The sequence below is a fragment of the Trichoplusia ni genome, unplaced genomic scaffold (genome assembly GCF_003590095.1).
Source record: "Trichoplusia ni isolate ovarian cell line Hi5 unplaced genomic scaffold, tn1 tig00000884, whole genome shotgun sequence".
NCBI classification, from domain to species: domain Eukaryota; kingdom Metazoa; phylum Arthropoda; class Insecta; order Lepidoptera; family Noctuidae; genus Trichoplusia; species Trichoplusia ni.
The window spans coordinates 35,409-52,508 of NW_020800072.1; the positions used below are offsets into that span (position 1 = coordinate 35,409).

Consider the following 17,100-nt stretch of genomic DNA (forward strand, 5'->3'; position numbering starts at 1 on the left):
GCTTCTAGCTTTCTAAATAAATGATGCAGATCAATCTAATTTAATAAAATAATTTGGCAGGGTTTCTTATATTTTTTTTACTGAATATTTTTTTGTTTCCTGACTAGACCTCCCTATATTGGGGAATGAGTCATCTTACCAACTCCTCGGAAGGCACCGCAGGACCTCTCGCAGGCCTCCTGCGTGGGGAAGGTGCCTCGGTAGCGGCAGGCGGCGCCGCTGTCCGGGTTGCTGTGCGGCACGCACTCGCGGCTGCTCGGCTCCAGGTACCACACCTCGCCCGGCGACAAGCACTGCTCCAGGGAGCCCGGGATCCTGCACTCCTCTGGGACTTCGTCCTAAAATACAGAAGTGTTGTAGGAAGGACAATTTTTGGCGCTGGCGAAGGTTTTATCGGGACGAATATAGGCACATATTTTAAGAAAAATTAAACTTTCCTTGGACACCATTAAATAGTCCAGCCCTTTGTGAGCAAGATTGAGATCCCAAAGCTGAGTTAAAGCTTATTCTAGTAAATTAACACAAAAAAATAAATCGGTATCTTAATAGCTACAACTTGATAAAAGGAACACTTACAACATATGGTGTGGTGGGAGCCGCCGTGGTGACTGTCCTTGCCGTGGTCTGCGCGGGACCTGTCCTGCATCTCCTCTCACAAGCCTCACGGCTCTCGAACCTGAACCAAATCGACGATATAGTTTTACAGAGCAGTCGAAAATGAAGTAGACGTTTATAGGCTATCATTTGTGTCGCTCTTTTGGACACACATGGGCACATATGTCATGGTAAGTAGGTACCTGTTGTCATTTCCTTCGCAACCTCCGTAGGTGAACTGGCTGCAGGAGTCGCTGGCGCGGTCGTAGAACCAGCGCATCTGAGAGTCGTCGCAAGGACCCGTCTGCATCGGTAACTGGCAAATGTCTGAAAACAAATATGTAACATTAGCTAGTAATATTTAGCCTTAGCAGTAATAAGTTGCAGAATAAATATACGGTTCGAACATTACAGGTAGTTTTTCTTGCCTTACAAATAGTCTATATTAATGTTCTTATGTTGATTAATTGTACCTTGGACAGGGTGACAGTAGTGTGTGCAGTAGAGTTCGTTGGGGAAGTTGTTTCTGTTTCCACCGCAGCCTCCGTAATCGAAGGTCCTGCACTTGCCGAGCGCGCTGTCATACGCGTAACGAGTCTCCATGTTGGTGCATGGACCAGAGTCCACCTCCAGGAAACAGAATTCTGAAAGAAAACTTTAAAATTAATACACCTACGTAGATAACTGTTCCGAAGCCACCACAGCATCTCTCGAAAGCGTCTAAAGAGGCGAAGGATATTTTTTTTTATCTATTACTGATACTATTGACTTCATTATTTGTCGCATCATAAGCCTTTATTTTTTACTTTGTATTGACCTGGTGAAAGCTGCTGGGTCTCGGTGGATGCAGGTGGCAATGAACCGGTCGCGCTGGAGAACGTATGGAGAGGCTTATAGAGGAGAGCTTATAGACCTATGTCTATAAGCTTTTATTTACAGCCCAGACATTTTGTTAAAACATTGGTATTTCCGAAGGTTTTTCTGGTTTCAGTACCTGGCCTGTCGGGTTCCGGTTCTGGTTGACGGTCAGGTTCCTGCGGTTGCGGCTGCGGTTGCGGCTGCGTGGGTCTAGGAGTGGTGGTGGTGGTGGTGAGCAGGGCCTCATTACAGCTGCTCTCGCACTCGGCCGCGCTACCGAAGTTGTTCTCGTTGCCTCCACATCCTCCGTAGTAGAACTGACGACATCTGTAAATAAGGGAATAAATATGCGACGGACTCATTGTCAAGGTGAGGATGTAAGGTTAGAATGTTTAAGGTAATTACAAAATTAATGCCTAGACATGACAAAAGATGAAGCAGTGTTTCCCGGCATTAGAAATGAGGAAATATTTTAATTTAGACAAGGGCAGAATCAGAGAGAAAGACGCAGAAAAGAAAAACAGATAGTAGGACATTTTCTGGTGCTCTGACATGCATGGATCTCTTTTTTAAAGTAGTTGGTAAATATATATCACCTCTTAATGCCGGTATCGTAGAACCACTTCTCTCTGTAGTTAGAGCACGATCCGACCTCAGCAGGCAACGTGCACTTGTCAGGTACTGCAACATTAATAACCGTTACATTTGTGTTTCCTACCTGTGGTCAAAAAGATTCCAATTCTCTTTAGAGCACAAAAAGCAAAATGCCTGCCCAGGAAATATGAGTTAGTTCCAAAATCCACATGCTTATTGAATTAATATGCATCCATCAAGTACCAACTACAAACCCAACTAAACTAAGCAAGCAATTTTATTATCTTACTTTCCTGTGCACTTTCCAGTGTAGTTAAACGCAAACCTTACCTTTCGAACAGCTATTTATAATTTGCAAAAATCTTTTTTACCGCAACCCCGTTCATGTTGAGCCGTACAGAGAAGATTTTCATATACCTTACCTAATTGAATGGAGAAAAAAATAATAACCGACGAACTTTAACTAAAAAAAATATCTCCACCAGCAGCTGTCGTTCTTCAAATCAGGAACTAACCTTTAAAAATGGTATAAGTATTTTTGTTGTTTAGGCAACTAACCATAAGCTCTCGGGCAGGCCTGTTCGCAATGCTCTCTAGCCACAAACTTGTTGTTGTTTCCTCCGCAGCCGCTGTAGTAGAAGGGCATGCAACGGTTCTCCGACTGACTGAACGACCAGAGAGCCTGTTTCTCTGAACAAGTGCCGGCTTCTTGTGGCTCTGAGCACTGAGCTGTGTGGGTAACCCATTGTTAGTACACCGTAACACCATTCAACATACCAGGGAAAAGTATTATTAATTATTGTCAGAGAAAGCTCAAGATTATGTTCACACACCACAACTTCTTAAGTAATCTCTCATTTATAAAAGCCTACTTAAAAAGTTGTATGCATCAATTTCAACCAGCAAGGAATAAGAAAATAGTAAAACATTCTTGTGCAGAAACCATGCGTTCCTTTTAACTACAGCCCAAAGTAGTACAAACATAAGTATTTCTATATTATACTATAGGGTTTATGCAAAGTTGTATAAAGTGTTGTTTACTTTAAGCACCAAGTGTCTTGAGATTCATGCTAAATCTACCTCAATAAAACGCATGTCTTAAAAAGATTATTATGTAAGTGAGCTTGTACATCCAAACCTGTGTTAGAGTACTTACGTTTGGGTGCTCCCGGTGGGTCGCAGCGCATGAGGCAGGCGGCCTCGCTACTGAACCGGTTGGAGTTACCCTCGCAGCCTCCCCAAATGAACTGCTCGCAGCGGCGGCTCTCCGCGTTGAAGCCCCAGCGACCGAAGTTGCCGGCGCATGGACCTTGCTCGATGGGCAGGTTGCATTGATCTATAACAATTATTTAATTGAGTGGCTTTCATTTAACATTTCATTTTGCGGTATAGGGCCATATTGTAATTACGTTGAGGTAGTAACTTGTTTCTTTTAGATTGCGAGTTTTTTTTAATTCATTCAAAATCAAGTTCATAATCCTAGTTTTTTTAGACGACATTACAAACAAATGCAGTAACATTTGTCTGTACCTTTGGGTCAACATTTTAATGGTAGGAGTACTTACTAGCTGTCCTGTCAGGTTCGCACTGTGTCTGGCAGAGTTCCCTGGTGTCGAAGTTGTTGGAGTTACCGAGACAGCCTCCGTATCTGAAGGGGATGCACTGCTCGCGCGAGCTGTTGTAGTGCCAGCGCACGTAGTCAGCGTCGCACGGACCCTTCACGCTTGGTAACTTGCACGCGTCTGGGGATAACATTGTTACATACATAAAAACTCAAGAATTTTTTTTTACGTATTAACGATGTGTATGAATATGAAAAACTTGTGATTTGTAATGAGTTCTTCCTAGGATCATGAAAAAGTTCCACGGTTATTTGGTTTCCTGTTTTGACAAGTACATATATGAAAATAGATTTTTAGTTAATTTCAGGTTCAGCTCACCCTTAGGCGCGGGCTGCACGCAGACATCCTCGCACTCCTCTTTTGTGGCGAAACGGTTGCCGTTGCCTTCGCAGCCTCCATACCAGAAGCGGGAGCAGCCGCCGTATGCCAGGTCGAAGTACCAGCTTGCCGTGAAGTTGTGGCATGGTCCGGGGTCCGTTGGCATACCGCATACCGCTGTATTTCAAAATAATTATGTGAATGGAAAAATAATCAAGTCTACGAAGGTTGCATGGTCTGCACTCTATACGTTTTTTACCTTGTTTATTCTCAGGAGCATCAGTACAACCAAGGAACTTAGGTCCAGAAGCTGCAGTGTTTCCATCAGGGCAGCAGCCGTGCTGGCTGGAGGAGCAGTCGCAGCCGGCGGACTCAGGTCCGGTGGCGGCGGTCTCGCCGTCGCCGCAGCAGCCGTACTTGGAGTCGCGGCAGTGGCAGCCCTGCTGGTCGGGGCCCTTGGCGACCGTGATACCGTCGTTGCAGCAGCCGAACTGGTATGTGTTACAGCCACAACCCTCGTTGTTAGGACCTGAGGCCGCCGTATGCCTAGCAAATTAAGACAATCATGTAGTCACAGTCCGTTAATCCCTTACTATTCTTTAAGAAAATCGTATTTCTGCAGATTGTTAAACTAGGACTCTGTTACCTGTCTGGGCAACACCCATGTTCCGTGTATTGGCAACCGCAGCCTTCATTGTCTGGGCCTTGCGCAATGGTGGCGTTGTCGGGACAGCAACCATAGCGGGCGTACTGGCAGCCACAACCTATGAAATAAAACATAACAACATTAATTATAATTTATCGATTTTGAACTTTAGGAGAAAAGTCATGAGATTTTTTTTACCATCAAGGTGTGGTCCTTCGGCCGGTTTGCGGTTATCAGGGCAGCAACCAAAGGAGTGCAGTAAGCAGCATCCTTCGGAGTCAGGTCCGTGAGCTGGAGTCTTGCCGTCTTGACAACAGCCGTGAGCTGATGAAGCGCATGCTGCAGGGCATCCTTCCATTGCTGCTCCTTGAGCTGAAATCAAGTAGCAAGGATTATAAATGTCTGTCTAATGTTAGGGCTTCGCGTGATGAATTATTTAATTGAATGATTGCTGATATTTTTGAAATTCATTGAGATTTTTCACCTGGTGATACACCATCTTGGCAGCAACCAAAGGCAGTAGCACTGCAGTCTGCTTCTGCGGTGGATCCTGCAGTGAAGTCTGTGGAGCTCTCAGCGGGTGTGCTGCTTGCCTCGCTTGCGTCGGTAAATTCGCTTGATTCTGTGGTTCCGGCTGTAGTTTCGGTGTCAGCAGCGACGGTCGTTGTTTCTGAATTACAGAGTTATCAATTTATTTTTAGTGTTTTTATAATTACTCTTATTTACCTCAAAAGTTTGCTGCAAACTCAAAGCACAAAATCACTTTTTTTCTTTGGGTAACTGACCAGATTCGGGGCATCCTTGAGAATCTGGTCCAGTTGCTTCAGTTTCATTATCAGCACAGCAGCCAAACCTGTAAGAACATTCATATACATTAGCACCTTCTCCATCCAGATTATAATGTCTGGATATAACCAAATTGTAAGTGAACATACTTAGATGAGAAGCATTTAGGCGGCGGCGGCGGGCACCCATCCTGGTCGTTGCCTTGGGCTGCGGTCTTGTTGTCGGAGGCGCAGCAGCCGAAGAGCGTATCGGCGCAGGGCTCCACGGGACAGCCCTCGTTACTCTCTCCCAACTTCGCTGATAGTCCGTCCGGACAGCAACCATAAATCGACTCCTTACAGGTACGCGGTTTCGGGCAACCTGAATAAGTAAAGTTTTGAAACATTGATGAGTAGAACTAAGGAATTCGTTTGAAAACAATTTTGTATGTGGGGTAATATGTACTTATATCTACGTGCTTTAATAAGTCTCTTCAACTATACTAAATGAAACTTAAGGACGATAAAGTTTGAGATCTTGAAGCTCCTTTAAGGAAGTATGGAATGCAATAAAATTAAATGATTGAGTATTGAGTATTGAGTATTGAAGTTTTTGAAAGTTGATTTACCTGCATCGAATGGTCCAGCGGCGGCATATTTCTTGTCAGGACAACATCCGAACTCGGTCTTTTCACATTTAGGCTTCCTACTTTTACGTGGCTTGCAGAACGGTTTGCGACTTGTGATGATGAAAGACCGAGGTGCTGGAAAAATAATAATTGCATTAATATATTTATATTATTATGTATTTTATGGTAGAATCTAAGAAGAAATACGAACTTGAGCCAGTAGATATGATGACTCCTTCTGTTGAGGATCCTTCTGTACTTGAGAGGTCCTCGGTGGTGCTACCTGATAATGGAAGATACACATGTTTTAATAACGTCCGAATGCATAGAGGTCATGAAAACTGTAATTTTTTTCATGTGTTAAATGATGATGTTTACCTGTGTTGTTAAAAAAACTGAGCAAAATGTTTTCAAACTATTTACTAGCAGCTGTTTCAAACCTTCCTGCCGGGGTAGGGGGATTGTTTGAAAAGGTAATCGCGGCCGCGGTACACGAAATGCAAAGAAAGGAACATGGGTGGAGTTTAGTCAGTAGAAATCCGACACTCCCTTCCTTTCCACCCAAAGGTGAAGAAGTCATTTGATGATTTTCCATCGATATTAAACTAGTCATTTATGTATTTGTGATGTGTTTACCCTCAGTGGTGAACTCGGTGCTGCTGTAGGCTGAAGTGGAGCCTTCTGTGGTGCTCTCCTCTGTCGCCGCTGTATCTGGCACACAAAATTAATAATTTATTTTATGACCTGTTTACATTGTATGAATATTAGAACTTGAAAAAAAATACTTTATTTGCAAAGCATTGAGGATGAAGGCCATTTAATTTTTCCGCCTATTTTTATAGCAAATTAGAACCCACGAAAAATTGTCGTGGTAGCAGCATATAAAGCTTTTCCACCCTGACTTTACCATTGCGGTGGTAGATACCACGTACTGATCAACTATTAAAAGCAAAATCGTAAATAATCCATGCCACAAAATGCCAATTCAATGTGATAATTAACCTTAATGAAAGTGATATCTTTTCATATCGGTGAGTGGTGTACATACCTTTTTCTGTGCTGAATCCAGTTGTCGATTCTTCGGTCGACTCTTGAGTGCTGCTCGAGTCCGTTGATTCCGTTTCTAATAAATAACAAATGGATAAGTTGTTTTTACGCGTAGGAGAAAAAACAAATAAATAATATTTCTTTTTAATAAAGCAAATAAAAAAAAAACAGTAAGATGGAGTAAAAATTACTTAACAACTATCATTGGAATTCCCGATTGAGAAATATATTAGATTTGCATTTATGGATGGATTACAATGATTTTAAATAAGAAGGGGATAATGTTTATCAAAAGTAACTAACCTCCACTAGCGGTTGAACCTGCTTCTGTTGTTGATCCGGCTTCTGTCGTGGATTCTGAACCGTCAGTAGCTTCAGATCCTGTTGTAAAATCAGATGAGTCGGTAACTGAAGACTCGGTGGCTTCAGATTCCGTAGATCCTAGTGAAGTGGACTCGAAAGTACTGCTCTCTGTAAACTCTGTGCTTGCATCTACTGTCGATGATTCTACTCCCTCATTCGTAGAAACTGTCGAACCTCCGTCAGTGGTGGATCCAAGGTCGGTTGTCGCATCAGTGGCTCCTGAACTATCTGTACTAGATTCAGTAGCGTCAGTTGAAGTCGATACTTCTGTAGAACCAGTGAATGCTGTAACAGAATTAAAAGATTTAACGATATTTTTACTATGAGGGAATAATATTTCATAGTAAAATAGTTTACGTACTTGGTGTTAATGCTGCTGTTGATTTCGAAGTTGTTTCATCTGCAGAAGTTGTGGATTCTGCAAAGAAAAGATTTTTGTCTTCTTATTAAGAACAACCAGAAAATATAATAAAAGATTTTACATTTGGATATAAGAATTTACCGCTTGATAGATCCGAAGCAGTTGTTTCATCTCCTGTTGTTAATGCGGAACCTGAAAAAATATTATTCATTTTATTGTAAAAGTACTACTAATAAAAACATTAATTTCGAAGATTGCCAAACTAAGTTATTATTTATCCTTAGATAAAATTTTGCCATATCTTTTAAGGAAAGGACTTGGATGTACTTTAAGGTTTTCAGCGGGTTCCCTTTTAAAATCTGAGTCTTAAAATATTATGAACAGTAATTTAACTAAATTATTTTACCATCAGTGGTTGAGTCGGTGGTATCACTTTCAGATGTTGGAGTCGTGCCAGTTTCTTCCGTGGTGTCAGTTGAGCTGGTCTCTGTGGTGTCCGTATCCTCAGTTTCCGTCGAATCTGTAGTTACTGTCTCCTCTGTGACAGTCGATTCATCAGTGGTCTCTGTACCTGTGGCATCCGTATCAGACACATCAGTGCTACCAGAAATTGTTGAAGACTCGGTGCTATCACTTGATCCTGCGTCAGTAGTTAAGGTACTATCTGAGCCGGTTTCGCTGGTGTCTTCTGTCACAGCAGTATCCGTGACACCGGTTTCAGTAGTCGACGAGTCACCGTCAGAAGAACTGTCTGTTACTTCGGTTCCACCCTCTGTTGTTGAACTATCATCAGTACTTGCACTTCCATCGTCGGTTGATGCTGTGTCGTCAGTAGCGTCAGATTCTGTGGATCCAGTTTCACTGGTTTCAGTTGAACCTGTTTCTGTCGTATCAGTGTCACCACTTGATGTTACATCTGTTGAATCGGTAGCCCCAGACATAGGTATCGGTGTTGTGCCGTTGCTCTCTGAAATATTATTTTAATAGCCGTTAAACTCCATTTACACTTGAATTGATTAGAAAGTCTCTAATAAATACTTGTTTTGTACGTCATTCGTTTAAAATCAAACGGTTCAGTAGTAACAAATTAAGGAGTTTCTCATAACTTACCGCTCGGTGTCAGGAAAGCTGTCGTTTTTGTAGTTTCATCTTTGTCTACCGTTGTTCCTGCTGATAAAATATGCTTTTATTAGCTTTTGCATTTGTCTTTTTTTCTTTGTGCATTGTCACACATGGCACACAGTAGTCTACCATGTGTCATATCCATAGCATCTTTAACATTTTTTTAAAAACGTATAGAAAAAGCAATCATTTACTTAATGATGTTGAACACAACAATATAATCAAAAAAGCTTATAATAGACGTGCAGTTTATATACCTGGTTTGCTTATAATGTCTGTGGAGTCAGTCGTGAAGTCGGTATCAGTGGTGTAGTCTGAGCCTGTTGAGAAACTGGAGAAGTATCCCGAGCCTTCACCTGTTAGAAGAAACGGTTGTTTTATAATCTCTATTATTTTTGCTTTAAAAAGTTAAATAAAGTAAGAGTAAAAGAGAAGTGAACTTTCACAGGGTGCTATCGCTATTGTGATTAAATTACAATTAATTTTCTAGCAAGACTTCGTTGAAGCCTAAATAATTATGAGGAATACTTTTGAACAATAATGATTAAAAATTAACTTGTTTAAGTAAATTTCGTGTTGATGATTCGTAACTTATTAAAAGATGGAATTCGCGAGATTGTTGCCGCTTTAGCACATGATTAAGGAATTCTCCAAATTATTCGGGCTGTATTATTATAATAATACATAATTTTCTCTTGAATAAAAAATAATGATATAAAAATCGTACCAAATCCAGATCCAGTTTCGAATGGAGACTCTGGTTCGCCGAAGGCTGTAAACAAAATAAATGTATAATAAAATTCAGTAATACTAATATCAATGCATTATTATCGTGTGTGACAATAATAAAATGTTTTAGCTTTCTTACCTGCATCGCTGAACATCGTGTCAAGCTGAAAACAATAAGATTAATTAAATATTGCTTTCATAGACATGCAACTATATCTTTGGCTTAGTTTGGCGAAATAATATTTTCTTAACGAGAAGAAAATGTTACCGGCTTTAAAGAAAAACTAAGCCAAACTGGATGAAATGTATAGGACCATGATCATTCTTCAATTAGCAGGTCTGATAACTGGTTGATTTGTAATTATACCACACAAAAAATCTATCACAAAAATCAGCTATCAATCAAAATAATCTGTTATGAAAGACTGAGGAGTCATACAATTTTTGTAAATGATAATTAAGTAAGTAGCTTTTTTTCTATTTTAATTAAGCTGGAGGTTGCAATGTCTTACCGTGGTCAAGGCCTCGTCGAGGCCGACCTCGGAGTAGTCCGTGTCGTAGTCTTCACATTCCTCTTCGTCCATGATTGTCGTCGACTTCACGTTCACCGGCAACATCTCATCTTTGGATTAAAACAATATATTTCTGTTAGTAAATAATAAATAATATTTTTTTTCCTTCGTATATATACAAATATACTAAACCCTCGATATTTTTTTAATTCCTTTAATAGCGGCAACAAAACTGCAGCATTTGTGAAAAAAGGTCAACTGTCTAGCTAATACGGTTCATGAGGTGTGGCATAGTACCAAACGAACAGACAGCGGTTCTTTAGTAATAGGTAGGTATCCGTTTTACCCTTTGCGCAAGGAACTCTAAAACATTATATTCAGTTCTACATTTTAATATCTACCTTTATCACAAGGTCCAGTGTTGCAGGACTGTGAGGACTCCAAGACAATGGTTCCGTCGCATTTCTTGACCTTCTTGTCACCTTCGAGACACATCACGCTGCGATCCTGAAGACCTCCACCACATTCTTTGTCGCACTGTCAAACAAAGTAAATACATTAACGCACCTCTAAAAAATCCTCAACAGCTGGTTCCTCTTGTTTTAATGCTACATGCAACTAAATTATAAAACCTGATACTAAAACTTCTCACGCTTCATGACTTTGGGAGTTAAATATTATGGTACCAAAAATATACTAATTTAATTTTACCTCAGTCCACGGTCCTGCGAACCACTGCGCAGGGCATTCTTCTTTAGGGATAGTGCAGTTCTTGGTATCCTTGTACTTAGGTAGATGAGCGCACTTGTCATTTGAAACGACAAACACAGTTTGATTGGTGTACAGTCCACAGAACACTTGACGAGTTTGAATACCGTCGCCGCAATTCACTGAGCACTAAAAAAAGACAAAATGAAGAATATTAAGTGGTTGCGTTTTTAAAGTATCAACATAACTTATTGGTAGGTATTTAATAGAATAGGAGCTTCGGGAGGGCACCTGCATTACAAAAGTCTAAATTGTTTTATCCAAACCTCAGATAGGTGCTAGGTGATCGCCAGTACACGGCGGGTGTATTATATTGTTATATTATATTTTCAAGACCTGACTTGTCACAATGTTTTGCCTTGTCAGCCGTTGTCTCAGCCACGAACGCTTGTCCTGACTCTGGGTGTCTTTGTGCTTGTGTCTGAATGCTCGTGAAACCACCCGCGACCCACGGATTAAACGCCGTAATGCGGGAGTCGATTTAAAAAAAAGTAAGTCCTTTTTTGGTTTTCTAACTCACCTTGCCCCACTGCTCCGCATACCACTGCACCTCACAAGCCGGCAGCTTGTCCTCATCACACGGTTCAACATCCACTGGCTTCAGATGGTACTCGCAGAAGCTGTTATTCAACACGACTCCACCTTTCGTCACACACACCACAGTTCTCGTGCGGTTTTTAGAGAAACACGAGTCGCACTGTGGAAAAAACATAGGTTAAAATTAGGACGTAAGTTTAGTAATTAAGGGGAAGTAGTTTAGCGGGATGATATAATTGATTATTTCTGGATTGATGTCCAATGGCCCAGGCAAAACAATCTGGAGCCAAATAAGAGGAACAAGAAGCCTTTATGTGCCCTTTATTTATTTATTTTACGCCCGGACGTATGACGAAAAATTGGTGATATAAGAGATTGTTAGTGTACTTACTCCGGCCCATTCGGAGGTGACCCAGTCGACTCCATCGCAAGGCTGCTCGTAGCAGGGCTGCTCGCTCACTGGCTTCTCATCGGGACAGTCCTTATCATCGAGCACTTCGATACGGCCATCTTTCTTTTGATAGCAAACGACTTGTCTCCTTTGTGTTCCTTCATCGCAGAGTTTGTCACACTGATGGATAATAAAAATAAAAATCAGTAAAAGCAGGCAAACATAAATAGATCAGTGCTTTGGAAGTCATGTTCTAATAAATGCTTACCGGTTTCCATTTCCCGATGAACCAGATCGGACAGGGCGCGTCCTGGTTGCACTCCTGGAACAGTTCGGGCTTCGGGCCCAGCAGGTCGAAGCATTCCTTGTCGGGAACTATTGACAAGTAGCTGTAAGTAATAGTGAGACATTAGGTAATGTAACTAGAATTTTTTTTATTGTTTATTATATTATGTAGAATTTCAGTTTTTGTTCTAAGGCGCGTTCCTATTATGTCGTGACGACTGGTTATGGTGTTTTTTACTTTTTTTTTCAGTGAAGGTAGTTTTTCCAGTCATTGGAAACTGTTGGCAAGACAGTTGCAAAACGATACAAGGCGTTCACCTTGTCGACAAATTGTGATCGTTGTTGTAACTCACCCGTTGGCAATGATCTTCTGGCAGGTGACCTCCCTGGCCTTGACCCCGCCACTGCCACACCGCTTCGAGCACTCGCCCCACTCTCCCTCCACCCACTGCGCAGGGCATGGCTCGGGGCTGCAGGACTGGTTGGTGGGCGGCTTCAGACCCTCATCGCACAGGCTGTCGTCAACTACCTCCAGCTCTTCCCGAGATCGACATGTCACGTTACGAGTTTGGAAACCTGAACACATTACAAAAAATATATATTAATGATAAATAAATACTAGGTAGGTATTATATTAATAATGATCTAGTTATTGTGTACCTCCTCCGCAGGACGCGCTGCAGGGTGTGAACTCCTCATGTACCCAGTTGTATCGCTTGTCCGCTGGGGGCGCTGACTCGTTCGGTACGCTGTACTCGTAGCTGATGCCTACGTTCTCGTCTTGAAGTAGAAGCTGAAATATATGTCAGATATATATAACAGAAGATTAACTGTTGCTAGGCTGCTAGGATTACGTTTTTGAGAGGCAGTCGGTAAAATAACCTTTCTTTCTTATGTATTACGGTGTTTCACAGCTTCCTAAAATAAATAAATTAGGCGCTAAGTATTTCATAAATTTGTTTCCGATCCATAGACAAATAAATTACATAGATATTATACATTAGCATAAACACCCAATTAGGAACACATGTTTTTTGCTATGATTTTTAGCAAAATACTTACAGATAGGTAGAGCGGTTCGCTGGTAGGTCCTAAACACCTCAGCTTGTCTGGCGCGGCGAAGCCCTGGCTGCGCTCGTAGGTCCACAGCGCGCCCGCGATCAGCATGCTGCGCGGGAAGTCGATGTGATAGTGCCCGTTCAGGTAGTACGTGCCGTTCTTTGCTCTTAATGCTGCAAATTTATAAAAATGTTCAATGCTCAAAGCTCTCGAATATCTCGCCAAATCAATCAATTGTTGTGTGTGTGACTGTTGACACCTTTCTTTGATAATAATAATTTTATAATTTGTTTATTTGGAAGAATATTGTTACAACAGGTGTTACATAAAATAAAGTCCATAATATTCTACTGTTTCCAGCGTCCAAATATTATTAAGTCTAGAATGAAAATAGAAAAATGTCATATCGCAAACGGGGTTTTAGTAACAATACAAAAAGTAAAAATTAAAAAGAAATAAAAAAAAAACAGAATTGGTACATGTCATATAAGCTAAAAGGTCACAGTTTGTCATTTAAATAGTCATCTATTGAATAATAACATTTTTCATTTAATAGTTGAAAAAGTTTTGCCTTAAATATAGTAAATTTTAAAGATTTAAAATAATCAGGTAGCTTGTTGTAAATACGAATAGCCATACAAAAAACATTGGAGGAAAACAAATGCAGTCTCTGTTGAGGTATATACAATTTGTGTATTCTTCTACTTGGCCTAGAAACCATATCATTATGTTTATCAAATAGATAGGGATATTTATAAACAAAGACACAAATTTCAAATATATATAGAGCTGGGAGAGGTAAAATATTAAGTTTTTTAAAAAGTGGGACACAGCTATCTAGTTGTTGTGCTCTACATAATGTTCTGATACATCTTTTTTGGGCGCGAAATATTCTAATAGTATCTACAGAATTACCCCATATTATTATGCCATAACGGAGGACTGAGGAAACATATCCATGGTAAGCGCACATGGCTGCTTCAATTCCGGCCACGTTTAATATCTTATAGAGAACAAAAACAAATCTATCTATTTTTGTACAAAGACCGTCAATATGCGCTTTCCAATTACAGTTTTTGTCTATTATAATACCTAAAAACTTAGTGTTATCAACTTCTTCGATACTATCATTTTTATATTTTACTTGAATTTGGGAATTTTTGCTATTGTATGTTTGAAACTGGATCATTTTTGTTTTATTAATATTAATATGTAAATTATTTAATTTCAACCATTCTATAATGTTATTTAACGTATTATTAATTTCCTCTTGGTACTGTAATAGGTTTTGAGAACGAGATTGAATACTAATAGTAGTATCATCGGCATATAAAATACAATTATGTGAAGTTACATTGGGTATATCATTTATGTATATCAAAAACAACAAGGGTCCTAATATGCTACCTTGTGGCACACCGCAATTATTGAAAATATATGGGGATCGATACAAAGTCTTTTCTTGCTTCTCAAATTTTTTAAATTCTACGCATTGCTGCCGATTGGTTAGATAGCTTTCTAACCATTCCAGCGCGTTTCCTCTGATTCCGTATCGGTGTAGTTTAAAAAGTAATAATTTATGGTTCACAAAATCAAAGGCTTTGGTCATATCTAAAAATAAAGAAGTTACGGGAATTTTACGGTCTAAGCTAGTAGTAACAAATTGAAGTAAATTAAAACATGCTAATGTAGTATTTTTGTTTTTCCGAAACCCAAATTGTTGTTTTTCTAAAATATTAAAATTAGTTAAAAATGAATATAGTTTTTCGTGCATAATTTTTTTCAAAAATTTTGGAAAGTACCGGAATTAATGTTATTGGGCGGTAATTATTCATATCGGTTCTATCTCCTTTTTTGTATAAAGGTTTGACGATAGAAAACTTTAACCTTGTTGGAAATTGTCCTTTGTTAAAAGACATATTTATGATATGAGAAATGGGAGGCGACAAAAATTTTGCGCACTTTTTTAATATCATAGTACTGATATCATCAAATCCTGTAGAATTAGTGGAATTTAATGAATGGATAGTTTTATATATATCAGTATCTGTAGTAGGACTTAGGTAAATGGTGTTTGCTAAATTAGGTAACGTTGGTTTGTAGTCATTGTAGTTAGTCGGCCTATTCAGCTCTTAATATTTGCTGCTGTTGCCGCACACGGATTTTGTTCAGGTATTTAGCATAAAGATTTGCGGTATTTTATCTATGAGGACAGTTAGACAGGCTTTGGAGTGAACATTAAAATTATTAATTTTGATTTTCTCTGGTGCAGAGATTAGCGAATAACAATTATGTCTGATCAGGTCATTGATTTAAGTGATGCCAAATTAATAACAGGAGTATTACTAATTATTTCTTAGGGTCTTATAGGTCTTCTAGGTTGTTATAACAATATTCGACGGCGACAGCATTACTTACCCAAATAATTGTTAGAAGGTGCAATTTCTTCAATGATTATAGAGGTAGAGCCTTCAGGAATCAGCAAGATGTCGTTGTAACCTGTAATATTAAATTAAATTATAACAAACTATCGATAATAAATACAGTTTCCCAGTAGTCCATCAAGTCAGCAGAAGCTGAATTCTAATTTTTATATTAAAATATACATGTGCACTCTAGCATAAAGTTACCTTTCATGAGGTCCTGTGTGTCAAAGACACCGGAGGTTGTGTGGCAGTTAGCGCCGGTACCGCGACACTCGCGACACTTGTCTTCGCGAGCGTTGGATCCCAGCATCATGTCGCAGCCGACGGGCTAATGAAATAAAACGTTTATTGGTCAGATATAAGGTAAAAATTGCTTTGATGGATGATGGATTTGATCTACAATTTTTGTACATCTCAATTCTTCTCTTGTACCAAACTGACCAAGTGTTAATTGCTACAATCGTCAACGTATTTTTGTGGTCCTTTAAAACTAGTTTTAATATCATAATTTAAAAATTAAAGAAAAATGAAAATAAAAAATTGTGTATGGTATTTTATCTGACTGATATTTTACTTCCAAAAATCCTAATTTTTACTTCGAAAAATTATTCAAGGATGACCATAGTCTCCAAGGATGTCTAAGTGTAGTTCTGAAGTGTTTATTCATCTCTACCAATTTCATTTGGTAATGATAAAGACAGCATGACATAAAATGGCTGCATTTTGCTCAGTGTCCTGCTAAACTCTGGTAATAACTACTGTTTACCTGACAAGTTCCGTTGACGCAGACGTCGAAAGACTCGTCGTTACACCTGGTGCCGTCGATGACCTTGGCCTTGTGCTGGTAGTAGAACCGCTCGCCGTGCGGCATGCAGTTCAATTGGCACGGGTTCGGAGCTTTCGTGTATGGCACCCAGCTGGAGAATCATTCAGTTACTTCAGTAGATTGCAGCAGAAAAGGGAAGAGGGAATTTGGACAAATTAGGTGGCGATTTTCATTTCACAATAAGCCCGTGTTATTTTAAAAATGACTTGCAAATTCTCTATGCACTCGAATTTAGCAGTCAACCGTGAAACTCATTTTAGCAAATCCTTAACAAATAAACATTTTTTAAAGGCTGTCGCAGTCAGATATTTTCTCACTGGACTAAAAAAGAAAGTGAAATATGAACAAACTTACTTGTACTTATATCCCCTGAACAATTCGTTGTCGAACTCCGCGCACTGCTCCGTCCTGAAGTCGATGGCGTCGGGTGGACAGTCCTGCGTCTGACACGAGAAGTACTTTGTGTCGCCTCCCGAGCATTCCGGCCGCCCGTCTGGTCTGTATTGATCAAAATGTTACTTATTATTTTTCAATAATTCTAATAATATTCCACAACCTTCACACAATGCTTTGTAGCTTCAAATAAAGCAAAGCTTGTATTGTGAATACTAGAAGTTGATAAATATACTTTTAATAAGTATGTGTACTA

At 39.8% G+C, this 17,100-nt stretch overlaps 1 protein-coding gene across 8 annotated transcripts in view; it reads right to left on the bottom strand.

The window, feature by feature from the left end:
- LOC113507179 (papilin-like) overlaps window positions 1-16,949 on the bottom strand; it is a gene marked incomplete at its 5' end in the record, with an annotated part of 35,869 nt that extends 18,920 nt beyond the window's left edge. For 5 of the 8 annotated variants that reach the window (XM_026890037.1, XM_026890033.1, XM_026890038.1 and 2 more), the window contains 41 exon segments: window positions 140-338; window positions 577-676; window positions 798-921; window positions 1,068-1,238; window positions 1,589-1,779; window positions 2,049-2,133; window positions 2,605-2,775; window positions 3,203-3,382; window positions 3,612-3,788; window positions 3,987-4,163; window positions 4,246-4,532; window positions 4,633-4,750; window positions 4,831-5,004; window positions 5,117-5,302; window positions 5,418-5,485; window positions 5,568-5,778; window positions 6,026-6,160; window positions 6,237-6,308; window positions 6,662-6,736; window positions 7,074-7,148; window positions 7,376-7,720; window positions 7,797-7,853; window positions 7,938-7,988; window positions 8,203-8,763; window positions 8,907-8,966; window positions 9,176-9,274; window positions 9,646-9,690; window positions 9,787-9,811; window positions 10,160-10,269; window positions 10,561-10,696; window positions 10,871-11,056; window positions 11,448-11,624; window positions 11,856-12,035; window positions 12,124-12,244; window positions 12,494-12,716; window positions 12,801-12,933; window positions 13,203-13,372; window positions 15,618-15,698; window positions 15,830-15,953; window positions 16,392-16,542; window positions 16,806-16,949. In XM_026890037.1, coding sequence (XP_026745838.1) covers window positions 140-338; window positions 577-676; window positions 798-921; window positions 1,068-1,238; window positions 1,589-1,779; window positions 2,049-2,133; window positions 2,605-2,775; window positions 3,203-3,382; window positions 3,612-3,788; window positions 3,987-4,163; window positions 4,246-4,532; window positions 4,633-4,750; window positions 4,831-5,004; window positions 5,117-5,302; window positions 5,418-5,485; window positions 5,568-5,778; window positions 6,026-6,160; window positions 6,237-6,308; window positions 6,662-6,736; window positions 7,074-7,148; window positions 7,376-7,720; window positions 7,797-7,853; window positions 7,938-7,988; window positions 8,203-8,763; window positions 8,907-8,966; window positions 9,176-9,274; window positions 9,646-9,690; window positions 9,787-9,811; window positions 10,160-10,269; window positions 10,561-10,696; window positions 10,871-11,056; window positions 11,448-11,624; window positions 11,856-12,035; window positions 12,124-12,244; window positions 12,494-12,716; window positions 12,801-12,933; window positions 13,203-13,372; window positions 15,618-15,698; window positions 15,830-15,953; window positions 16,392-16,542; window positions 16,806-16,949 — 6,155 coding nt within the window. 8 annotated transcript variants of the gene reach the window in all.
- Between the last annotated feature and the right edge of the window lie 151 nt (window positions 16,950-17,100).